This window comes from Capricornis sumatraensis, chromosome 1 (genome assembly GCF_032405125.1).
Source record: "Capricornis sumatraensis isolate serow.1 chromosome 1, serow.2, whole genome shotgun sequence".
Lineage (NCBI taxonomy): Eukaryota > Metazoa > Chordata > Mammalia > Artiodactyla > Bovidae > Capricornis > Capricornis sumatraensis.
This window is the reverse complement of record NC_091069.1, coordinates 249,730,397-249,756,180: the sequence shown is the minus strand read 5'-3', so window position 1 is coordinate 249,756,180 and position 25,784 is coordinate 249,730,397. Positions and strand designations below refer to the sequence as shown.

The 25,784-nt window shown below is 57.3% G+C and overlaps 1 protein-coding gene across 1 annotated transcript in view; it reads right to left on the bottom strand.

The window, feature by feature from the left end:
- PDXK (pyridoxal kinase) overlaps nucleotides 1-23,836 on the bottom strand; it is a 30,168-nt gene extending 6,332 nt beyond the window's left edge. The window contains exons 1-9 of the mRNA XM_068975319.1: nucleotides 23,750-23,836; nucleotides 10,459-10,513; nucleotides 6,782-6,886; nucleotides 6,099-6,182; nucleotides 5,340-5,386; nucleotides 4,432-4,517; nucleotides 3,341-3,386; nucleotides 1,246-1,357; nucleotides 226-362 (exon numbers count right to left, since the gene is read on the bottom strand). Of these exons, the coding sequence (XP_068831420.1) occupies nucleotides 226-362; nucleotides 1,246-1,357; nucleotides 3,341-3,386; nucleotides 4,432-4,517; nucleotides 5,340-5,386; nucleotides 6,099-6,182; nucleotides 6,782-6,886; nucleotides 10,459-10,513; nucleotides 23,750-23,836 (759 nt within the window). The remainder of the gene's footprint in view (nucleotides 1-225; nucleotides 363-1,245; nucleotides 1,358-3,340; nucleotides 3,387-4,431; nucleotides 4,518-5,339; nucleotides 5,387-6,098; nucleotides 6,183-6,781; nucleotides 6,887-10,458; nucleotides 10,514-23,749) is intronic.
- Between the last annotated feature and the right edge of the window lie 1,948 nt (nucleotides 23,837-25,784).

Here is a 25,784-nt window from a genome sequence, read left to right as displayed (position 1 = left end):
GTAGGAAGAGATGGGTCTCCAGCAGGTCTGACCGTAGGGACTGCGTTCTGGGATGCCCTGCCCCTGGATTTCCCTCCCCGGGATGCTTCTGGACCTTGAGTTGCTGAGGCCGCAGCTCCTGTGTCCCCACGAAGCCCTGAGATTTCACTGGGCTCAGGACCCCCTGTGAGTCGGCCTGGCCAACTCCAGCATCTTAAAGTGCTGTCCCCTTTGTGCCCTGCTGACCTTGAGGTTGTTGGGGTGCTTGTGTGTCCACGCCAAGAGCATGGCAGCGAAGAGGTCCCCGGTGCCCACGAAGACCGCGTCCACCTTGTGCATCTCCATGCGGATGCGCTGCGTCACCACAGAGCCATCGGGAGCCCCTGGGGGGAAGAGTCCAGTATCTGGGGCCCCAGATCCTCAGCCAGCAGAGGCCCCGCGGTGTGGCCTGGGAACTGGCCAGCCCGCCCCTGCACAGTGTCGGGGGCTCAGCCCGCCTGGATCCCCACGCTCCCCAACGACCGCCCATCCCAAGTGAGAAAGTGAGGGACTGGAGCCCCAGAGGGATACACCATTAGAGCGGCCTGTGGGGGACCGTGCACAGCCAGAAGACGAGGGGCCAGCACACGCCGGGCTGGTGCAGCAGGGGCCGCAGGGGATGTAGAGTTGTAGGGACCACGTGAACTGGCTGAAGTGGGGGTGCGTGTGCAGGCGTGTGTGCATGCACGTCTGTGAGTGCAAGTGTCCTTCTGCACAGACAGAAAGCCAAGCATGTGGGACTGCTCTCTGGGCCAGTGAGGTGACCACAGGCTTCTGTCATTTTACGCTGCGGCAGCCGCATAATTAAAATACCGACACGGCAGAGTGTGAGATGAACTCCCAGTGATGTCAACACCAGGACCAGCTCCGAGGTCAGGTGGGGTGATGCCTGGTTTTCCTAGCAGCTGGGCTCCAGCTGGCTGGTCCCCGTGACCCTGGAGTCTGTAAAAGGGGACGCTATCCAATACTGTGCTACCAGCTTGGCAATGGACACGGAGCACTGCGTGGTGACCCTGGGGGAGCGGTCAGCACCCCACGCTCACTGGATCCCAATCACGGAAACCTCTCCTGATTCTGTTTCCCATCTGGTCTTGGGAGAAGAAAGGTGTTGGGAAGAGAAAGCTGGCCACTGCCGAGTCAGGCAGGATTTTCTTTCCACTGAACGCAGCCTCGGAAGCCTCCAGGGCCCTGCAGCAGGAGGGAGCGCAGCGCCGGGTGGGGACCTACGTGTCCTCTGGCTCCCCAGCGCCATCAGGTAGTCACTGCCCCTCGGGGACAGCAGGTCTGAACTGGTGATGACCACCGTGTCCGGGCCCATGGAGTGCAGCATGTCCATCACCTGCCGGACACAGGGAGCGCATTAGCCACGCCTCAGCCTCAGCCAGGGAGCTGCCCCCTCCGCCTCCTCATAGCCTTCAGACTTACAGAGTCTGGATGGGAGGGAGGCAGAGGCTGAGAATGTGCGAGCCACACCCTGGCCTCGCCCAATGCCCCCCACACCCCCGCCACCCAGCACTGACCGCTTGGCCAGGTTACAGCGGTATCCCAGTTCCCCACGCCCACCCTGAGCTTCAAGTCCAAGGGTGCACGCCTGTCAGCCCCCACCCTACACCCAACCTGTGCCCAAACCCTGGAGGAGGGAGGCAACCCTCCAGGCCATGGTCCTCCCGTTTTTCCTCACCAGGGCTCTGGGGTGGCAGGAGCCACGCCTGGCAACCCCCAGGCAACAAGAGATTCCACCCCGTCCATCCTGGGAAGCTTCGAACTCATCTTTTATTCATTCAACAGACACATACGCCCTTCTTCCCCAGCAGCACATGCACTGGAGGGCACCGTGCAGCAAGTGCCGCTAAGCCAGAGTGGATGGAGGGGAGCGGGCAGGGCTCATGACAGGTGGGAGGAGGCGACCACTACTGACCCAGCAGGGCCTGCGGCAGGGGAGGCCGCCAGCCAGAGGGTCGTGTCCTAATGAGGAATGAACATGCTGTCTTCCCCATGCCAATGCCTCAGTGCAGTGCGGGTTAGCCTGCGGGTGGGGGCCTGGCCGAGCAGACTCTGGGAGATGAGTCCTCTGCCACACACACACACCTGTGCACCCAGAGCACACCCATCTGCATGCACCTACACACTATACTCGCAGAAACACAATACATGCACATACCCCAAATGTATGCATACTCTCCCCATACACTACACGTACACACCCTGAAGGCACGCACAGAATCACAGCACCGCAAGGGGCCATGCCGTCAACACAGCACCCCTGCGCCGGGTACCAGAAACGTCCTCTAGTTCCCAAGGCGGGCCAGTGAAATGGGGTCATCCTGACACCCCTGGCCACTCAGAGCAAGACCCTCAAAGCAGCGAAGGGGTTCCTCCCGCCCTGCTCTCCTGCCCCAGCGAGCCCACTGCCTATCGGGGAAACACACACAGCCACGGGTCCAGGTGTGACCACCACTGGCCGCCACCAGCTCTGACCCAGGGCCCTGGCTCCTTAGAGCGTGTTTCCTGGGCTGTGAAGTGAGCACAGCCTCTGAAGAGGCCCAGACGTGAAAGGTGTGAGGCCCTGGAGGCCCTGGTGCTCTGTGTACTTAGCCCAGGGGTGGTAAGCCCCACCTAAGGCGGAATCCTGGCAGGAGACCTATGGACCTGAGCAAGTCCCGAGGGAAGGTTGAAAAGAACTCTGAAGAAATCTCACCCAGGGCTGCAGGGAGGCCCAGCCCCCACTTCCTGCCTGGACTCCCAACTGTGGACTCCAAAAACCCCAGCCAGCCCCCAAGGGACAAATCCACTCTGTGCAAAAAATCCTCACCCTCATTGTGTGCACACACCCCCACACACTCTCACAAGTGCACACAGATGGGACACACCCTGTAGATACACACAGACTGGGGTGATGCCCACAAGCCTGGGGACGCCGAAGACTGCTAGTCACCTCCAGAGGGTGGGGACAGGCTGGAAGGGGTTCTCCTGCAGAACAGACAGAACACGGCCAGCCCACCGTGTTCTTCTGACCCAGAAGTCAGACCAAACTTCTGTCCTTCTAAGGCACCCTTTCTGCAGCACTTCGGGATGGCTGCCCTGGACCCTGCTATGGGGACAGCTGTGATGAGCAGTGGAGGCACCCAGAGCCAGCAGGCACTAGGCTGCCCATGACCAACAAGTGGCTGAAACAGCATTTACAACGTGTCCCTGGCTGGCTGATGGGAAGTTGGATGCTGGCCATTAGGGCGCCAATCTCCTATGCCTGAGGGCACGTGGCTGTCCACCCCACCACAAGCAGGGCTATCCGTCCCATGCCAGGTTCAGGAGGTCTCCTTACCTCCAAGGCTTCTTCCTGGCTGTGGATCTTTCTCCCAGTCAGCAACCTGGAAGACAGGCAGGCACAGGTGAGCCACTGCTTTCCTGGAGCCCACCTGTAAGAGTTCAGGGCTCTGGCGCACTGGTGACCCCTCCTGCCCACTGGGAACTGACTTGGCATCTGCCAGCCATCATGGACCAGGTGGATACCATGTCTGGGGTTTGACTCATATTACTGAGTCAGCTTTAAAAGGGACTCATAAGTCACAGGGGGTGGTGAAATCCCAGATTATGGTTGATGATTGCATGTTAACAATGAGGAATGGCGGCCAGGCATGGTCACAGCAGAGTGCCCGTGAGGGTGGCCAGCGTCCACACAGTCAAACAGCTGTAACCTTGGTTTGCTACATTCACATGAGCCACCAACCACCAGGGATAGCTGGGCGACACGCCATCCCTCAGGATCGGCTGGTCCTGGTCAGGGAACCCCAGTCCCCAAGAATCCAGGAGCCCCAACCCTACTTTAAGGGGCGGTCTCGGAGCCCGAGGGGCTGTGGCTGATGGTTCAACAGAGCTGGACACTGTGGGAACCCACTCACTGAAGCGCTTAGCCAGCCCCACGGCCCAGGAGCCTACTTGTCACTCCCTGGGCACCTGGCTCCCCCAGTCATCGGGGGTGGCGGGGCTGGACATCCCAGGAAGACCCCTGGACACAGGACACTGGGCAGGGGGTCGGCACAGTCCTTTCAACCTCATGTAGAGATTTAGGACACGGGCTTCAAAGCTCCAGGGGGCGGCCTGCATCAGCTGCTGTGGGCTCTCCATCCCGCAGGCCGTTATCAGGCTCCTCAGGGCACCTCTGTCCCTTCCTGTCCCCAAGTGGCGCCCGCTGTTCGGGAACACGGCTGGAGGTCAGCATGACCTCAGGGAGTCGGGGTGAGAAGACTAACCACTGCTGCTGATGAGCGGCACCCGCCCTGGCACTCAGGTGGGCTGGTGGCTCCCCGACATGGGAGGACCTGCCCCACACACTGAGGCCGCTCCGGCTCGGTCCCTGTCACTCTCGCCAAGGGGTAGGGGCCTGATGGCCTCGGGCTGGTTCAGGGGACTTACTCAGCCTCGAACTGGTTGGGGGTGATGATGTCTGCGACGGGTACCACCTTCTCTCTGTAAACGGGGAGGAGGTCATCGGGGACGTACTGTGGGGAGAAGATGGAGCAGGCTGACCCGTGGGAGCAGGGGCAGGACCTGGGGCGAGGGGGGCAGGCTGACCCATGGGGGTGGGGGCAGGACAACTTAGGGGGGCTCGTGCTGTAGGGACCCCAAGGCAGGGCTGGGAGAGCCCTTCCATCCTGATGATCCAGGTCAGGTCCCCACCAGCAGCTGTCCATCCCATCTCCATGAGGACTCCACCCACTCTACCCCTGGTCAGGGGCCAGAGCCCAGGCCCATTGCCAGCTGGTGTGTCATTGGTGGGCTAAGAGTGACTTCTATGGTTTTAAATGGTTGTGGGGGGTGGCGGGGCGTCAAAAGGAAACCAGTACTTTGTGACTGAAGGCAAAAGAAGGGGGCAGCACAAGGTGAGATGATTAGACAGTGTTACTGACTCAATGGACACGAGTTTGAGCAAACTCCAGGAGATGGTAACGGACAGGGAAGCCTGGCATGCTGCAGTCCATAGGGTCACAAAGAGTCGGACGCAGCTTAGCGACTGAACAACATTTTGTGACCCATGAAAACTAGAGCACATTTAAGCTCAAGTGTCCACACCTAAAATCTGATTAGAAAACAGCCACGTTCATCCTTTGGCAAATTATCTGCGGCTGCTTGAGCTTCAACAGGACGCATGGCCCTAAACCCCTGCTCTCGGGCCTCCACAGAACCCCCTCTGCCAGCCCTGCTGCTCCTTCCTGACAGGGCAGCCTTCAGGTCTGTGAGCAGCATCTCGCCCAGGTAGACACCTAGAGGGCCCTGGTGCCCAGCCCCGCTGACCTCCCCTGAACACGCGAGGACGCACTAACCATGGCGCCTTCTCCGTTGCGCTGGTCTCCCATCACGGGGTCACACACTGTGGACACAAAAGTGCACCTTATCAGCAAAGCTGCGGCTGTCCAGAAGGGCCCCCAGGCTTGTTTGGTTAAGTCCCATGCACGCAGCTAAAACAGCAAAAGTGCACTTCCCTGGAGGCCCAGTGGTTAACAATCTGCCTGCCAGTGCAGGAGACATGGGTTCAACCCCTGGTCCAGGAAGATCCCACATGCTGTGGAGCAACTAAGCCTCTGCACCACAGCTACAGAGCCTGTGCTCCAGAGCCCGGGAGCCAAAGCTACTGAGCCCACGTGCCTCAGCTACTGAAGCCCAAGTGCCTTACCGCCCGTGCTCCACAACAGCACAAGCCCACCGCAATGAGAAGCCTGAACAGCGCAACCAACAGCCCCATTTGCTGCAACTAGAGGGAGCCTAGGAGCAGTGACGACCTGGCACTGCCAAAAATAAATACCTATTTTAAAAACTAAAACGGAAACAATATAGCACCCCCATCCTCATTTTCCTCCTTACCTGGCATTTTACATTTTCTGTCGGGGCCCCACCTGGGGAGTCTCTCATCCTAACCCCCCAGGGACAGGGTGGTCTCACATACACACCCAACCTGACACTGATCACAGCCTCTCTCACGCGCCCCAGACTGACACCACATTCACGGTGAAGATGCCTTTCAGGCTCCCGTCTCTGGAGGCCCAGCTGGGGGCACCCGGAAGGAAGAGGACCCCAGCACCTACCATACACGAGCCTAGGGTTCTGCTGCTTCAGCTCCTGCACGATGTCCACCACCATGGCCAGGAAGGACTTGTCTCGTGTGTAGCCTTAGGGAGGGACAGAGACTCTTGTCACCCAACCATGGCAGAGGAGACACAGCACCATCACACCTACCTGCCTGGAGAGTGGTGGGCAAAGCCCAGATCTGCCGCCGAGACAAGCGTCCCAACCGCAGGCACCCAGGGGACACGGGTCATTTCCTGGGAGACATGCTAATTTTTACGGGCGAGGAAGAAGCCATGGGTGAACGAGCAGCATTTTCCTTCCTCCCCTCCACTTTACAGAATAAGCATGTTCACATCTCACCACGTGTATAAATAAACGCAACTATGCGGGATTACACACCAGAGGCCAGCACGTCGCTCACAGGAGTGTTTTCGCCCCTGACCCTTTCCCAACACTGTACTTGTCCCCAGCCATGGGCACAGGGATCCCGGTGGGGAGATATGGCACAGCCAAGACCCCCAAGGTCACTACCCGGACGTCGCAGTCACAAGGGCCCCACTGAGCTCCTCCTGGAGGCACGACCATCCCTCCTCGCGGGTGGCAGGAGAGGGAGCAGCTGGGTTGGGGTGCCCTGGGTCTCCCCACCAGTCCACCTGGGCGGGAGGCAGGCCTGGTTCCCCGTCCATGCCCCTGGGCTCACCCGTGAGCACGTAGTCATACTGATTCACGCTGTTCAGCTTCAGCCCATCGTACAGCTCCTGGAGCTCGTCTGAGTTCAGCACTTGGCCCTTCCAGTGTGAGTAGCCTGGTGGGGGTGGGGTAGGGGGCAGAGCAGACCATGTGAGGCCCCGATGCTGCATGAGGTCACCCGGGCACAGAGACTCGGCGGGTACCCCTAAAGCACGTCCTGGGGTTGTCATCACTGAGTCGGGGGCCCACCTGCCCTTCCGGTGCAGTGAGGCCCACTCAGCAGCCCCTAAGGACACCTGTGCTGCCTGCGTTGCACTGACAGATGGGACGCAGGGCTGTGTGATTTCTGCCCGTCCTTCAGTGGGGCATCTGGGGGCGGCCCCACATGTCACGGTCCCCAGCTTTGCCAGACTCTGCTGTGTGCGTCTCCTATCCAGGCCAAGTGGCTTGAACAGTCCCCTGGGCACCCTGGCAGTCAGGACCTTCTCGCATCCCTGCTCCCATCCAAGGTGAGCTGAAACCTATCCAAGTCTCAGGCCAAATCCTGACCAAGAGCCAGACATGAACTGGAAAGAGGCTGCAGCCTAGGTTCTTGGCCTGACAGGCACCCAGGTGAAGCCCCTACCCAGGCAGGCAGTGGGCCCTCACCTGGTCATCCACCGAGGACATCCCGCAGTCCACCCATGGCAAGTTTGTCCCTGGCGGCCCTAATGCCAAGAGGTATCCCGTGAATGGATGAGTTTCTAAAGACATAAGGTAGAGCCTCAGGAGGCCTGATTTCTGCAAGAACAGAGTTGAGTACTGACCACAAGAGGCAGACCACAAGTACAGGACCAGCTGTGGGCCTGGCGAAGGGGCTGCAGGGCTCTAAGTGTGCGCGTGGGGTGAGGGCCTGGCCGCTGCAGAGCAGCCTCTGAAAAAGCACATGGGGCAACGCCCGACGACCCATCAGCTGTTCTCCAGGAAAGCACGGTCTCTGGTGGACACCCATTCACGGGTCAGGAGGGGAAGGAGCAGGGAGGGTCCTGAGGCAAGGTGACCCATCCCTCACCAGGCTGTCCCAAGAGCCAGCAGCCCTGGCTGGATCCTGACAGGTGTTGCTGCCACAAAATTCCATGGTCCAGATGGGAGGAACCACAGTCACTCCTGACCCGTGGTTTTCCGAACATCCTTCCGGACAGGGTGGGTTGTTTGCTGTGGTTCTCGTTGTGCAGATCTTGTGGGATCTCAGGTCCCAAACCAGGGACTGAACCCGGACACTTGGCAGTGAAAGCACGAATCCTAACCAGTGGACCACCAGGGAATTCCTGACATGGTGGGGCTTGACCCCACCGCATGTGTACCGCGTTCTTGTCCGAGGACTGCTGTGATCGAGAACCACAGGCCCCTGCGGTCCTCGAGGCCAGAGTGCAGGGTCGAGGTGTCGCAGGGCCGGCTCCTCCTGCATCCTCACGTGGTCATCCGTGTGTGTGTCTGTGTCCTGCATCCTCACGTGGTCATCCGTGTGTGTGTCTGTGTCCTGATCTCCTCTAAGGACACCAGTCGGATGGGAGCAGGGCCACCCCAGTGACCCCACTTAACCTTTAACTACCTCTTTAAAGGCCTCATCTCTAAACAGTCACATTTGAGGTTCCAGGAGTCAGGACCTTGACAGGTGAATTGAGAGGACACAGTGCAGTCCGTGACACGCAAGTCAGCCCTTGCAGGGTCTCAAACACCCCCCAGTCCCACCAGGTAGGCCAGCTTCCTAATGAGATGAGAAGGTTCGGGCTCACAACATTCAGAGCACATCCCTCCCGCCCTCCGCAACACCCCCTCCCGCCACAGCCCCTATTCCTCCTCTCCTAACTTAGGAGACCCTTCAGACCCTTCTGAAAGACAAGCACTGGGGTCCTCCATCCATCTCACTCAACTTACAATTTTCAAATGAAAGAAACCGCAGAGGCTGACCCCAAGGGTCCCAGCTCCTCCCTGAGCACCTGATCCTGCCCCCCCCAGGGGGGGACACCACCAGGCTGGCAGCGGATTACAACCACAATCACACTCTGAACTCTATGTGCTGGACGGCTGGCCTGCCTCACCCACCAACCTCCAGCCCCGTTCAGTTCCTTCCAGCTGGGATAGCGCATAACAGGAAACCCCTGCTGAAGGAGCAACCTGAGAATGCTGGCCGCAGGCAGGGGCTGCCCTGGAGGAGAGGCTTAAAGTCTAAGCCAAATTGGCTCCTTTACTTTAAAAACAAACAAAAAGAAAAAAGCAAAAAAGAGGGCGGTAAAACCTATAAGCTCTGGGGAGGTTCACTGGACTGACAACTTCTGGGGACGCATCCAAATGTCACTGTGCCCAGTACACTGGGGGAAGCAACGGCAGGAAAGGCTTTTTACTCAAAGCGGTATGTTCTCCATCTGAACCCGGCATGGTTCCTCCTCCACTGATGTCTGTTACCCCCTCCCGCCAAGAACCAGGCATCTTTCCGCATATCGGATGCTGGGCCACCTGCCAGAGCTTCTGGGACGTTCTGTGCTCCGAGATTCTGTCTGGGTTCATAGTAACTTCAAAGAAGGGACGTGGTGACATTTCCAAGAACTGAGAGGCTTTGTCCCTCTGACGCCATTAACTTAGGGCAGGGTGGCTCCGAGGCCACAGGGCCCTCACCTGACTTCTCAGGGGCTTTCCAAGGGCCGAGACCTCACGAACCCGAGCCAGCAACCCCACGGGCTGTCCTTGTGTCCCCGTACACAGAGACACACTCACACGGGCTCCCCGAGGTTCGGGCTCTTAATAGAGAAAGCCAGAATCTTCTCTCCTCCTAATACCATCGGGGCCCGGTGGAGTTCCTGGGCACAAGGCCTTTCGCTGCTCCCATCTCTTTGACTATAGAAAACACCCTTCACTCAGCCTCCATGACCTTCCGAGTTCCAATGGGCAGAGTCAAGCAGTTGTTCACATTAGGGAAGGGAGGAGATGCAAGACCAGGAAGAAACAGTCAAGAGCAGCCTTGGGCAAGGTCCTGTTTCTCCATCGCTGAGGACACACAACAATGTCTCCGAGCTGTTTTGCAGACACCAAAAGCCACTCCAGGTGGGAAAAGTTAGCGATTAACCGTGGTATGCTGCCCACAAGCATGCAGACCCCAGACCGGCTGCACCTGAAGGGTGATGATGGTGGCTCCTACTTACCTCACCACCCACCCCTCAGAAGAATGTCGAGCTGATTGCTCCCTCTTTTACTATGAAACTTGTCGCTGTCTTCCCCAAGTTGGGACACTGGGTTTTGAGGGCATGAGCCCACTGTGTGCCCCTTTGCCTGGCAAAGCAATAAAGCTCTCCTTTTCTACTTCACTCAGAACTATCTCTGAGATTTGATTCGGCACCGAGGTTCAGAGAAGCTGGGCTTGCGGCAGTGCTCCAGCCCACGGTGTCCCCCAGGTGGAGGGCTCCCCTGAGCAGGTGCCTGGATCACCAAGCTCAACTCAAGGAGGAAACTGGGGACCAGATGGCGTGTCACCCACCTGGGTCATCCAGCCACCAAACCAGCTGAGCTGATTTAAACATGGAGCTGGCAAACTCACCCCCCTCATGCTCTATTTCCTGTCTGTAAGATGAGGGGGGCAGCCCCCCGAATCTAAGGGACCACTTCCCATGCCCACACCCGGCTCTGCCAGGATGGCTGAGACCAATGCCTTACCTGTGTGGTTTGAAAACTGGACAGAGTTCACCGCATCGACCTCAAACCCCAAAACCTGCAAGATGGACAGAGAAGGAGCAGGCGTAAGAGAGCTGGTGGGCACGCACTGATACACAGCAGGTGCCTGACGCGGCCTGGGGCAGGCAGGAGGGTCTCCGACCTGGAGAACAGGAGGAGGGTCTCCCCAGGGCAGCCTCGGCACCCACAACTGCAGGGATGAGCATGGAGGTGATGGGGAGCATGGGGAGCAGCCAGCTCGAAAGGCTGAGGCTCAGAGGCCATGGCCCACCTGCTGGAACTGCCACCAAATGAAAACGCTCAGAGACCAGCACGGGATCCATCTGTTCAAACACAAAGAGGGCAGTCAAGCCCTCTCTGCTGAGGCCCCCACCAGGATGGGGGGACAAGGCCGAGGGCTTCCACTCCCTCCCCGGGAGCCTGGCTTGGAGCCCCTGCATTCTCGTAGGTCAGCTGCAGAGAAAGGCGCCCGGCTGGGACCCAAGATCCAGAGACAACTGCAGCCACAGACCTGCTCCCAGACAACAGGGACCCCACCCCACTGGGCCAGCCTCACTGGCCCCAGCTCAGGTCACCCAGCCACTGCTGGGGCTTGGACGCCCATCTGTGTCACCAGCCTCTCCAGAGCTCTGGGGGCACAGCGGTTAAGGGAGGCAAGGGTGGGCTCTGGTGCCTGGCACCCGCCCGCATAAGGTCACAGGGGCCACCTGTTCTGCCCGGAAGGTCCCTCCTCCTCTCCTGGACTCACCTGACCCCCCTCTATGCTCCCTACCTTCTATAGGAGGTCGAGATCCCCTGCTCCCTCCTCCTCTCCTGGACTCGCCTGACCCCCCTCTATGCCGCCCCCACACACAGGAGATCAAGACCCTGTGCAGCCTCCTCCTCTCCTGGGCTCGCCTGACCTCCCTCTATGCCTCCTCTCTCCCTACCCACCTTCTACAGGTGGTCGAGACCCCATGCTCTGGGGCTGGCAGCACAGAGCAGGGTCTGATAAGGGCACACCAGGCACACCACTCATGACACTCTCATGAGCTCCTCACTCTGCACCCCAGCCCCGGTCCCCAGTCCCTTCCCTATGCCCAGCCAGGTCTCAGCTGGGAGGTTCACTTCCACCAGCAACCCCAGCAAAGAAGCCACACTGTGGGGAGCGAGAAGATGGCGCCCTGCAGGGTGGGCAGTGTGGCAGACAGTGTGAGGGGCCCCGGGAGTCAGGTGCTTGTCCTTGAGCTCCACTGCTGATGGGGGAGGAGGTGCCACTGCTGACCAGGGGGGCGGAAAGATGAGGCTAGGGTTGGGGGAGGGAGCCTCAGGGACCCACTGCTGGGACCCCAGTTAGACATGGCCCCTGACCTTCGGGCATGCTCCTCTGCTGAAGATGAGAACAAAGGCCCCTTGCCATAACTGGTCCAGTGGACAGACAGTCCCTGGCTGTCCACCCTTCCTGTCCACCAGGAACTTACCAAACCCTCCCCCCTTGCCTTCACCTGAACACCAACAACTTCCGGGCATCACCTCAGTGTCCCCAAACAACCAAAGCTCTCTGGCCACAAGAGTATCTGTCTACTGCGGGTGTCTGGGCAGGACTGGGGGTCCCTAGGTGCGAATGTGGGCCACACCCCAGCTCTTCATGGGGGCTGTGGTTACCAGGCATGCTCCTTTTGTGAATTCATTGAGCTGTACACTTATGAAGTCTTTCTAAAAAGCCAGTATTACGAGTACTTAAATCAAGGAAAAATTCCACAGTCTTCTTAACCTAAAAAGTTAAAACTGGCAATTTGCGAATTTTCTTGCCAGATTTTAGGGCCTCCTAGACAGAGCTCACGGTATTTCAGATCCCTAAATTCTAATCAACTCCAAAGAAACAGATTTGAAGCAACTATGACACAAATCCTGAAAATCCTGCCAGAATACCTCGCTCCATTGCTTCTGGAAGCGTAGATAATTAGTCCTTCAGAGCCAGCACACGCGAAGCAGCTATTTTCTGGTTTTAAATGATAGCGCTAAGCGCCAGGCTGACATCTCCATTTCACACACCAGCAGCTTATTTGTCGGCACGGTAAGCTCGTGTGAGGGGCCCTGTAAAAGCCTCGTGCAGGGTTGGGCAAGTGCAGCAAAAAGCCAAGACACAGGCCTGGCTCCCTGATGGGAAACGGGGGGCCCCAGAGAAAGGAGGTGCCTGTTGTTAACACCGCGTCTTCTGCTCAAACCTCTGCTTCTGTGCTCAGCTCCGGGATCTGGGGCTGGGACCCTAGATGGTACATCTGTGCTCAGCCAGGGGCTTCTGATGGGACACGGCGGAGGTGGTAGTGGGGGGAGACCAGAGATGGAGGGTCCTGTCCCTGCTGCTCACCTTCCCCAGCACTGTTTTTCTTTACCCACAGAGGTGGGGTCCCCGGAAGCAGCTGAACCTACTCTGTGATCTTTCCATTGCTCCCAGCACCCTCATCACACAGCCCTAAACATCCCGTCTCCCTTAGCTTTAAGTCCCGACTGTAAGCAAACAGGGGAGGCGGTCCCTGGAGAAAGAACCAGGTGTGGCTTGTCTAACCGTCTGGTCTAAGCCATGTTGTGACCCAAGCCTGGTCACAGCGCTTGCCCTTGAACAGGTCTCGGTAATTAATGATCTTCAGAGAACGAAAGAATGCAGGACAGTTACTGAGCATCAGGAGTAACAACAGCAAAGGAAACCAGTCAGCTGTAAAGAGCCCCAGCTCCACTTCCCCTCACTCACCCCTCTCCCCTTGCTTGCCCTTACACAATCCCACTGAGAGTGGGCGGAGCCGCCAGGGAGTCCAGTCTACTCACACGCACCCTTAGGAGCAGAGTTCTCTTTCCCTAAGAGAAACAAAAGCAAAAATAAACAAATGGGACCTAGCTGAACTTGAATGCTTCTCCACAGCCAAGGAAACCATAAACAAACCAAAAAGACAATCTACGGGCTGGGAGAAAATACCTGCAAACAATGTCACCAACAGGTGGAAGACTCCCTGTCCTTCATATCTCCCAGAGTTTGTTCAAATTCATGTTCATAGAGTTGGTGATACTAATGAAACAGTACTCAGCCATAAACAGGGAATGAAATAATGCTATGTGCAGCAACAGGGATGGATGTAGAGATTATATACCAAGTCAAGTCAGACAAAGAAAGACAAATATTATGTGATATCACATATATATGGATCCTAAAAAATAATTCAAAGCCAGAAACAGACTCACAGACACAGAAAACAAACTTATGGGGAAAGGAAGCAGGGCAAGGGATCAGTTAGGAATATCGGGACATGTCAATACATCTAGAAGATAAACAGCAAGGATTTACTCTATCACATAGGAATTATATTCAGTATCTTATAATAAACTATCACAGAAAAGAACACACATGTATTAACTGGGTCACCGTGCTACATCCCTGAAACTAGCCCAGCATCGTAAATCAACTACTTTTCCACTTGAAAACAAGCCAAGCAAAGTTCTCTGACGGGCGGAAGAGGACGTGCATGTGTTCTGAAGGAGAGGACTCAGCGCCCTGCTGGCCCTGAGCACACGGCTGCGTAGGAAGCAAGGCCGCCGTGCAGCCGCGAAGCCCGCCCAGCTCCAGTGACCTGTACACTAGTAAGTCTGGTACCTGCCCCAGCTCCCACCCCGATCAGCCGCAGCCACATCCTTGGCTCCAGCGGCCACTCAGACTGTCTTCCAACCCAGACTGGCAGCTGGTGGTCAGCTGGCAGAATTACACCAGGGAAATCGGCCCTGCCCCACCCCCACCAGTTTTTCACCATTTACCAGCAATAAGACTCATTTTAAGAAAAAAGAGGAAGAATTGACTAGTTCAGCATGGGAAGCGGAGGGGAGGGAAGGGGAGGGCTTCAGACATCAGGAAGAGCACCATCTCGGGCCTAACCACCCCCCCTACCCACTGTCCCCAGCCCAGTGCAGCCAGGGGAAGGTGCTGCTGGAATTCTCAAGCGGGCCTGTTTCAAGTCCTAGCTCCCATCCAGGGAGCCTCTGTGCTGTCCTTCCCCTGCTACCCCAAAGCACCCTGCGGACACCGACCTTCGAGGGCTACCCGTGGGATGAGGCCCAGACCCCAGGCTATGCGTCCCACGGACTGTGAATTCCACACCACTCTCTGAACCCCCAAAGCCCTTCTGCCTCCGTGCCTCTGTGAGCCCCGCCAAGTCTGAAACAGGGACCCTTGGCTCCAAGACCTTGTTGGAAACCTTGTCTTCTCAGCCCCCACTAGAGCACCCAGGCTTTGCAGGCGGGTTAGGAGTTTGGGCTCCCTGCCACTGTGACCCCCTGGGATGAGTCCATCGCCCTGTGCACCTCTGAATGCAGGCTGGGGGCCAAAGCCGGGCTTCGGGCTCCACTTCAGAAAGAACTAGAGTCTCAGCCAAGAGGCTCCATGTCCAGCTGGTCTGCTGCCCACCGAGGTCGTGCCAGTTCAAGCTCACTCAGCTGCTGAGGAAAGCTGGCTCCACGGGACCACGTGAGCACACCTAACGCTGGGGACACAGTCTCAGACCCGGGATGGCCAACGAGGTGCACAGGCGAAACAGAGGCCCTTCGGGCATCAGACAGGGCCCGTTCCTCAACCCTGTGCTCCAGCTTCACACTTCTCTCCCAGGGCAGGGGTGACCCCAACGGCTGGCGTGCACGCCCACCTAGAAGAGCACATTCAGAAGCTCCAGGGGCATCCACCACAAAGAACAGTGACATCAAAGACAACATCCACGCAGTCCCCCACATCCCGGCAACGTGGACCTCAGTCCACCCGTTAGGCACAGCATCCCCCCTGAGGGCAGCTACACATGCTGGAGGCCTAACGCCACATCTGAGCCCCCCGTCCGTGCTCCTGCCTGGACGCTGAGTCATCAACCACTGCTGACAGCCAGGCACAGACAGCGAGAGCACGCAGAACACACAGCCGGAAGCCCAGGCCACCCAGCTTCCTCCACGGGAGGGTCAGGGGCTGGGCAGTGAGAAGGCTCACTTCACCATCTTCAAAACCTTCACTGAGGCTTGTTTTGCAAGACCTTTTCAGTCACTCTCCTAGGAAATCAGAATTAGCAAAGAGAGGACACAGGAAAGCCATGTGCCTGTGGTCCGACTGATCAGCCTTGGGTACTCCAGGGTCCCTTTCTCCACCCGCCCCTGGTCAGCCCGACCACTCAGCCCAACTCACAACCACCCGCCCCTTGTCTCCCACGGGAGCTCCAACGGGGAACAGCCCTGTGTTCCCCGAGCAGCGCTGCCACCCCCTCACCCCCACGCGGTTAGCCTTAAGTCCCAAGGCCACTTTCACCCCACGTGCGCCCTCGTCTCCTGGGCGGCTGGCCCTGGACCCCCTCACCCTGGCCCCAGCCCAGCTCCCAGCGCAGTGCACCCACCCCAGCCGCCAGGCCCCGCACACTCGCTGGTCAGGTTCAGCTGGGCACTGCCCTGAGAGAGGTGGTCTTGGCCCAAGCTTGCAGCAGCACTGGCTACAGACGGGGGACAGGGGGGCAGCTCTGGTCAGGGGACAGGAAGGGCTGCCCCTCCTCGGCAGAGCCCACAACTCTGTCCCAAGGCTGTGGCCCCACACATTCCTCTCTCCTGGACAAACTCCATCTACTCTACCCTTGGCGGCACTCTCCCAGAGCACTCTGAGCAGAGCTGGGTGCTCTTATTTCAAAAGCTCCATGTGGGTGAGCTCCAGGGACATCCAGGCCCACGAGCCACACGGCCAGGGGGTTCCTCTGTGTACGGTCACAGAAGCACCTGCTCGTGGACACCTGCTCAGGTTTCCAGGCAGGGGCCTCTCAGCACAGACCCTTCCAGGGAGGTCCCTGTGAAGGGTGGTCATGCCAGCATGAGGCATGGTGCCACACCACACAACTGCACACGCACGCCCACATGTACACACACACAACACACTCGCACACATGGGGATACCCCCACACCACAGAACAGTAAGTTCTTGCTTTTCTACATAACAGGCAAAGAGGAATGACAAAAATCTCAGCTCCGAACTAAGAAAGGGTTACAAAATCAAGGTATTGAGCAACTCTGGACATTCTTGGGAAAGTACAAAAGGCAAGAGAAATGCTGAAGCAACACCTAAGTTTCAGGGTTGGGACACACTGGATGAGACAGGGACTTCCAGAGGGAAGTAAGCAGAGCCCAGGCGTCCCAGGTCACTGGGTTCCAGCCCTGGTGCGCTCCCCTGGGAAGTGGCAGGGGGCCCGAGGCGGGGCGGGAAGAAGGTGTGCTGTTGGGCATTGACTCCCTGGCACTGTCTGCCAAGGCATGTGCCACCACGAAAACCTTAAAGGCAAACACTACGTCTTTTAAAAGGCAGGTGACATCCTTCCGGCATCTTTCAAACAGTCCTGACAGAAAAGGTCCTTTTTATCCAAGGAATTCTAAGCAAGAAGCATAAAGATTTTCCAAGGACCAGGTGTTTTAAGACGAATCAAGAGAGCCTCTGAACAAGGCCACTTTACAGCTCAGGAGGTTCTTAAAGGGGAGAGGTGGAAAATAAGCTGCTTATGGCCAGAAGCGTCCCCATCACCACCAGTCACAAGCCTCTAGGAGAGGCCGGGGTGAGATGTCCACACTTGCTTGCTGGGCAGCTCTGCAGCCTCTGCTCAGCTCCCGTGGCCCCATCACTAGGCAGGGAGGGTCTGAACCTAGGTTTCCAGTCCAGGGGCCTCTCTGCACAGTCGGCTGCCCCCCAGCCTACCTCTTCCTGCCAGGTGTCCAAGCTAGTCCACTGGCAAACAGGCCTGGCTTTGAGGCCCCTGCACAAGAAACCATCTCCAGCCCTGCTGGATGTCTCGGCTCTGCTTCTGCACCCAGGGGCCAGGAGAGTCAGAGAACGAGGTGGGTTTCTATAGGCCCCCAAATGAGACAACCCCTGACCCACCTTCCAGGGCCGCCTGTAGTCTAGGCAACACGGTACTGAAATGGGTTCTGAGCTAAGGTCCCAAATCAGATTCTCAAGGTCACAGGATTATTTGTGTGCCCCCCACCCCCTAGCATGGGCCTTCAAGGCTGCACCCTGGGCCTCCAGTGACCTCAGCAGAGGTCCTGCGTGCCCGAGGCTACTGTGCCAAACCAGACACGGCCTCAGAAGGAAGCGCACACCACACATCCGGCACGAGGCCAGCTACCACCTGCCTGGATACTCTCAGAAAGACTCATCTGCCCAGCAGAGTGGCTGTTGGCATCGCAAGTGCTGGCCGCCCTGGCAGGGGAAGTGCCTGGCGGCTGGAAGGAGACACAGGAGTCGTGGGTGAGACGGCAGCTTGACTCCCACCTGTGCTGTTCTTCCCAGAAAGGGCAGCTTTTGGATGCTGGGGCTTTAATTAAACACCCAATTTGTGTCGCTTTTAAATCTCTCTCAACAGGCTCCTTTTAACTCACAGTGAATTGAACAGCAGCCCCTGAAATACATACTGGCTGCGGATTCATGCACATACTGAACTGGAAATTGGGTCTGGCAAGATACAATCAAGTTACGCATCTCAAGCTAAGATGGCCCTGGATTATGTCAGTAGACCCCACACCCAATGAGAAAGGTGCTTATTTGAGACACACAGGAGCAAGCCATACAACAGCATGCACGTACTGGAGTGATGTTGCCACAAGCCAAGGATACCTGGAGCCCCCTAGAAGCTGCAAGAGGCTGGAAGGACCCTCCCCTCCAGCTTCTGGGGGCGGGATCACGGCCCAGTCAACATCCTGACTTCAGACTGCTGGCCTCTAGAACTATAGGAGAATAAATCCATGATTTTAAGCCCCTCTTTGCGGTACTCTGTTATGGCCGCCCCCCAGAAACCCATACATAGCTTAAGGCCTCATGCACCTGCTGCATTTTTGATTCTCTTTTTCTTTTTTTGACTGTACCACGTGGCATGCAGGATCTTACTTCCCAGACCAGGATCAAACCCAGGCCCCCTACATTGGGAAACCAGAGTCTTAGCCACTAGACAACCAGGGAAGACCTCTGCTGTGTTTTCACCAAAAAAACGGGAAGCAATAGGGCAGAAGTGGGGTTGTGGGGCTGGTGGACAATGGGAACGAAGTGGAAGTGTTAGTCGCTCAGTTGTGTCCAACTCTTTGCAACCCCATGGACTGTAGCCCACCAAGTTCCTCTGTCCATGGAATTCTCCAGGCAAGAATACTGGGGAGGGTAGCCATTCCCTTCTCCACAGGATCTTCAGATTCTTTACTGTCTGAGCCACCAAGAGGATGGGTGGGACCTATAAAAACACAGGAGGAGCTGCTGGACCAACAAGCCTATCTTCCCTTACACAGAGGGGGCTCAGAAGAAGTCCACTTCCAGCCAGGAAGAACATGAGGTTTTCTACTTCCAAGAGGAAAGCAGCCTGCAGAGTCCAGGGTGGGAGGAGGCCACACTGGGTCCATCCACCCCGTCCCTTTTCTCTCCCTAGAAGCAAGGTCAGAACAGTGAGAGGTCCCAGGGTCTGCCCAGGGAATGGGCCCCGGAAGCATCTTAGGCATGACACCCTTGACCTGTAGCCCCCAAACCTCCAGAGACAGGACAGAAAGGCACAAGCCCACCCTCTCACTTCCTTCGCTCACTGCCGATGTGGGATCACCCTGCCCACGGCTCTATCTGCTGTTGCTGGTCACAACAGCACATGCCCCTCAGCCACTAAAACAGACTATGAACTCAAGCCCAGAAACAAATCCAAAACCAGAGTCAAGGTTCTGGTCCTTTCTCTTCTGTGTTAACATTTTTCTCTGCCCACAGAAGGCAGCTGCCTACAGGCTACCCACCTGAGACCACCACTAGTGTGTTGTGGTATGAAGTGTTAATTGCTCAGTTGCATCTGACACTTTTCAACCCTTTGGACTGTAGCCTGTGAGTGACAGTCGCTCAATCATGTACAACTCTTTGCGACCCCATGGACTGTAGCCCACTAGGCTCCTCTGTTCATGGGATTCTCCAGGCAAGAATACTGGAGGGGGTTGCCATTTCCTTCTTCAGGAGATCTTTCCCACTCAGGGAACAAATCCGGGTCTCCTGCATTGCAGGCATATTCTATACCATCTGAGCCACCAGGGAAGCCTGTGGGGACCCGGCAAAAAGCAGTTTGAGAACCAGAACTCTGAAGCCCAGACATCTAGCTTGCAGACATCTAGCCAGGACAACCCTGGGAGTGGTGGGAGGTCCCTGGGCAGGGATCCACACTGCACCCCACCACAAGCAGAACCTGGGCGCTTGGCACCATGCGGTCACTAACAGGACCGTTCTCACTGTGCAGATGAGGCTGAGAATGTCTGGGGGGCACGGCCGGCCCCTGAGCCGTTTCTCCAAGATGCGGGCACCAGGTCAGCACCCCTCCACCAGCAGCCTCTCCACCCCGCACAAGTGCATATTCTGTCTCCCCAAGTTTGTGGGGCCCAGCCAGACCCCACCTTCTCCTGCCATTTCCAAGCTCTCTTCCCACAGTCAGCTGTGTGGGTAACCCCACCTGTGGTGTCTCCAGCTGTACAGCATCCATCAAAATTCAGAACATTTTCAGAACTCAGCACAGCTCTGTAGTCAGAGGACACCTGCTGGAATCATGCAAGGCATGGCCACTTCCAGGCTCGGCTCACCCCCAGCCCATCCTGCCCCATGCCCTGCCCCTCTGTGCTCCTACAGTGCTCACATGTTGGGTGGGAAGCAAAATGCCTGCAGGAGACCCCACGGAGCCTCCTGTAGCCCTTACAAGAACTCAGCAGCCTAGCCAAATTAAGCGTGTGCAGACTTATGGGGAATCTGGCCTCTGGACAAGGAAGCACTAAGTGGCCAAGGGGAGAAAGTGTACAGTGAGCTAAGAAAAATCTCTGGAAATTGTCCTCATATGGGCTGAACTGTGTATCCCAAGTGGGACCTCAAACGAGGACCGTGTGAGTGCTCACGTAGCTGAAACAAAGTTTATTATTCTGAGAGAGTCAATTCCTAGGCAGGTTGATAGGAAGTCTAGGGGTCCCCAAGGAGAGAGGGGTCTGGAATTCTCAAGAAAAAAGGACAAACTTTTTTTTCCCTCTACATTCCTTAGGATTACATAACAATAATGTATCCTGCTTGAGGGCAGTTTCTGGGACACCCCCCCAGAAACTTTTAATCCTGTTATCTTAAAATGTAAATTATGGAAGTGGGTCTAGTAAGGTCTTTACAACCTCCAGACATTCTTTTGATTCACTGTAATAACTAATTAAGGCAAGAACATTGGAGTGGTTTGCCATTTCCTTCTCCAGGGGATCTTCCTGACCCAGGGATCAAACCCAGGTCTCCCGCATTGCAGGCAGCCGCTTTAACCTCTGAGCCACCAGGGAAGCCCAATAACTAATTAGAAGTATATAACTCCATTGCTAACACTAGTGAAGGGGGCACTCTTTCTGCCCCCTTCTGATGTCTATATCAGAAGCTTTCTCTTTCTCCTTTATACTTTAATAAAACTTTATTACACAAAAGCTCTGAGCGATCAAGCCTTGTCTCTCGCCCTGGGTTGAATTCTTCTCCTCCGGAGGCCAAGAATCCTGGCGTCTTTCACGGTTCAGCAACAACCTTTCAATTCTCTCATAGCTCTGGAGGCTGAAGTACACCATCAAGGTGGGCTTGGTTTGGTGGAGCATGTTTTGAGACCCACCCTCTCTGCTTTCTCCCCCTCCTCAGCTTTTTCCACCCGCCCAAGACTACGTTAGGAAGGAAAAATGATTAGGGCAAAGGACACAGGTAAGGACGTGATCCAGGCCTGATGGAGGCCCTGGCCTCCCTTAGATGCTCCAGGCACATCTGGCTGCCCACTGGCCCTACTACCTCCCTGTCTGGTCTTTCTGCAGAGAGGACTAAGAAAAGCACCCTGGGCACTGGGGCCACCTCACTCAGCAGCCAGCACCTCCGAGGCACCTCCCAGGGATGGTCACCTTAATTGCATCCTTGGAGTCAGGCTCTATGCCCATTCCACAGATGAGGCAACTGGGTACTAGAGAGCTCAAGGTGGAAGGTAGCCTCTTCAAGTCCCCAGCTTAAGAATGAGCCTCCAGGGGAGTGTGAATAAAGAATAACAAAAGAGCCTGGCTCACTTCCAGTTCTACAAGGGTTAAGTCTAAGCCACAGTAGTGGCCCATCTGAGGAATTCAGGATAAAAAAAACAGGAGCAGGTACTCAGTGCTTTGGGTAAACAGATATTAGATGCATATCTCAGAAAGAATTTCAAATTCCTACATCTTTCCATACTTAGAATAACACTAAAATCAATAACTTAAGATATCTGTTCTTCGTGATTAGCAGTAATGTTTTATCCAGAAGTAAGCTTGAATGCAAGTATTTCCCAGCTCCCAAAACCTCATGTACAAACTGGCCTCTTCCTGACCTCTCTGGAGCAGTGGCCTGAGAGACTGTCTCCTGGGCTACAGGCCTCAGTAAGTCCATGACTAAAACTCACAACTCCCTTGCTGTGTGCTTTTCTTTAAGCAGACAAGAGGAAGTGCAGGGATGGATTAAGTCAGAGCCAAGTGTTACCCCCACCCTGGGGATACAGAAGGGGGATGGCACCCCCGACGTCTGTCCCTCAAGACCACAGGTAAGGACGCTGGACAGAGAGCAGGCCTCAGGTAAGAACCTAGGTTCAGTCCTTCAGAGGCCCTTCCCAAGGTGGGTGGTCTGGAGGAGCATCCCATCAAGTCATTGGCAAAGCACATGTTGGTCTGCAAGTTTAGGGTCAGTGCCTAGAAATCAAGGAGATCAGAGGAACAACCCAGGGAAAGATAAAGGAGCGGCAGCAGAGAGAGACAGAGGCCCAGGGAAGCAGCAGTCTACACACCTCTGCACACTTCTGCCAAGGGCGGCTCCTTCCAGGCAGGGTGCAGGCGGACCACTATCTGGTAAGGAACTTCCTGGTTCCACCTTCTGGGGCTGCCCCTGCTTCAGGGATCCTGCAGTTTAACCCCAGCACTGTCCCACCATAGAGGCCCTGCCCAAGCAATCAGTGGCCAAGAGCTGGGGCCTCAGGATCAGTCCTGGAGTGCACCCTGGCTGCCCCCATGGTCTGCACCCCCGCTGGTGGGAATGGGAGGGCCAAGGACCTCACATTATCTCCATGGGTGCCCACAGATCACAGGCAGATGGCCAGGCAGGTCGGTTGGACTTGAACCCTTGTACATTCCACCTTCAAGTCTTTGTTCCACTGCGTCCTCCTCAGGAGATGGGCGGGCCAGCCTCAGGTCGGCCCTCAAGCTCTACTGAAGGGTGCCAGCCAGCTGGCACCTACAGGCCATTGTGACTGGGGGGCCCTTTATGACCTTGAGGGTCCAGCACAGGGCCCTCATGTACAGCATGCACAGCAGGGGCCAGACACTAGCTCCATGTTCAAGGATAGGACCCAGGGACAATGGGCCAAAGGTGCATGGTCCAAGAGAGCCACCAGCCCGGACGCACAGCCTCCTGCTTAGCCCACAGGGCAAGGAAGTGACGGTGACTCCAAGGCTGACACCCCACTGCACCCAGGCCTCATCCTGACCCTCCAAAGGGGCCACCCAACCACAACCTTGGGGCGGAGACAGGAAGCAGTGGGTGCTCACTTATGAACCACAGAGAGACCCTGAGCCCCTCACGGAGCACAGGTGGAGGAAGCGGGAGGAAGCCCGTGGGCACCTTAGTAGGGAGAGGCTGACACATGTAGGAAGCTGCATCTAGAGCCGGACCCTGCACGGCCTGAACTGCCCTCTAGGCTTTACTTCTCCGGAGCCAACACCGGTAGGTAGGCCCCCTCTATCCCATCCCCTCCTGGCGACCGCCCCCCAACAGGCAGTCGCAGGGTGGAGCCCACCCTGGCCGCCCAGGGCCTCACGGCGAGCCTCCCGACCCGCAGGGGGCGGGGAACGGATGGGGACGGGTCGCCCACCAGGTAAGCAGTGCAGAGACCTGCTTGCCCAGCGCCCACCTTCGCTGGGTCTCCGGCCGCTGCTCCGCATTTTCCCTTCCCCAGGGTCGGGCCGGTGGGAAAGGGCGGGGGCTGGCGGGTGCTCACAGCACGCGCCTGGGGTCTCCATTCTAACCGAGCGTCCGCACCCCCTCCCCATTCCACCGCCTGGGTCCAAGTGCGGCCCCGCCCCCGCCGCTGAAAGTGCCCGCCTACCCCGCCCGCGTCTGGAACCCCGCGCTCCAGATCCTCCGGGCTGCCGGGCCAAGGTCACGCGGCCCGACGGCGGCCACCCCTTCGCTGGTCCGCACGGCCGGGCGCGGGGACACCTCCGGGTTACGTAAGCGTACCTGCAGCGGGAACGTGGCTGCCCGGTTGCCCACGTAGCCGCGGACGACGTGGCTCTGAATAGAGAGCACCCGGCACTCCTCCTCCATGCCGGGCCTGCCGCGGCGGCGCGGGGCCGGGGGGGTCAGCGTCTCCGCCGCGCGCTCAGCTCGGCTTCGGCCACGCTCGGGCTCCGCTCCGCCGCGGCCCGGATCGGCGCAGGCGCTCGGCTCGGACGACAGGCCGCCTCCTTCTGACCTCAGCGCGGCTAGGAACCCGCGGGTCCCGCGCTGCGCCGGGGCGGACCGGGGGCGGGGCATCCGCTTGTCCCCTCCCACTCCCGCCCCTCCCGGGCAAATCGTCTACCGCAACCCAGGCCCGGGCAACCCACCCACATCTCTGCGCTACCGGCACGTGGGCGGGCACCCTCCCAAACGCCGGCTTGCACTTTCAGTTTTACCCTGTGGGGCGCAGCAGGCTGCGCCAGCCTTCCTTCATTCAGCGGTTCCTCAAGTCCTTCATTCACTCCACACAGGCCCGCCCCCTGGCCTGCACCACGCCTCTAACCCTGGGGCCGCACACTGCCGGCGCGGCAGGACCAAGAGCCGGACCGACAAGGGCCCCGGCGGAGGGAGCGCAGGGCGAGGCGCCCCGGAAGTGGGCACGGACAGGGATGTCTGCAAGTGGGCTGTTGGGCTGGGAGTTACCGGAACCACCTTCTCCAGGGCCCTGTGGTGCGCAGTGCCTGGCCCCAATTCCAGGCCCTGCAAGGCCCAGGACCACCGCCCCTGCGGCCACCGCGCGGACCGGCGCCAGGACGCACGGGCCCTGCGACCCTCTGGCAGGACCAAGGATCCAGGCCCACCTTGCTAACCAGGCGCCCCTACCTAGGGCATGTACGCCTGATCCACAGCCAGGTTACCCTGCAGAGGCCTGGGGAGCAGACGCCTCCACTACCATGAGAACTTTGGAGACCCAAGGGCCCAGTTTCCCCACCTTGGACACATGACTGGCCTTCTCCTCAGGGTGTGCTGAGCCAAGCCATGTGGCCAGTGCCCACCCTACCCACCCTGGGCAATGTCCCCCATCAGAACCTATTGGCAGGGGCAAAACCATGTGGTGGGGGGCCCAGTCTGTTACCCAAGGCAAGTAAGATCATGTGTGCCACGCAGAGGGAAGTCAAACAAACCTATCCTAGTTTGGGCCAGAGACAGGTTGACTGCTGGACGGAGTCAGGAGAACAGAGTGGTGGTGGTGGTTTAATTGCTAAGTCCTGTCTGACTCTTGCAACCCCATGGACTATAGCCCACCAGGTTCCTCTGTTCATGGGATTCTCCAGGCAAGAATACTGGAGAGGGTTGCCATTTCTGGTACCCAAAACGCTCAACTCCTCCATGGTTTTTTCAACTAAAAAAAGATGCACAACTTGAGAGTTGTGAGTGAACTCACAACTTTTATTTGGGACAAAATGGGACTGCAGCCCAGGAGACAGCACCTCAGATAGCTCTGAGAGACTGTTCCAAAGAGGCAGTGCGAGAAGCTCAGTGTATACGATTTTGGTTCAATACAATTAAGTGCTTACTTTACATGAGTTTTCCACTAATCAGGAGGAGCTGCTGTCACCACGAAGGGATTCAGTTCTTTCTAGATATGAGGAGATGCAAGGTATGGGATCACAAAATCTGTTCCTGAAAATACGCAACTATCTAAAGACCTGTCCCACCATGTTCTCTGGAGCACAGGGTGCCTCTCCACCCTGATCTCCCTCAGAGGGTGTTGAAGGTCAGCAGCTGCAGCAACACAGGGTTCAGTCGCCACAGAATCCAGCTCAGTCTTTCAGTCGGGTCCGACTCTTTGTGACCCCACGGACTGCAGCACAAAGATTGTCACCCTGCTTATTTAACTTGTATGAAGAGTACATCGTGCGAAATGACAAGCTGGAATCAAGATTGCCAGGAGAAATACCAATAACCTCAGATATGCAGATGACACCACCCTTTTGGCAGAAAACGAAGAGGAGCTAAAGAGCCTCTTGATGAAAGTAAAAGAAGAGAGTGA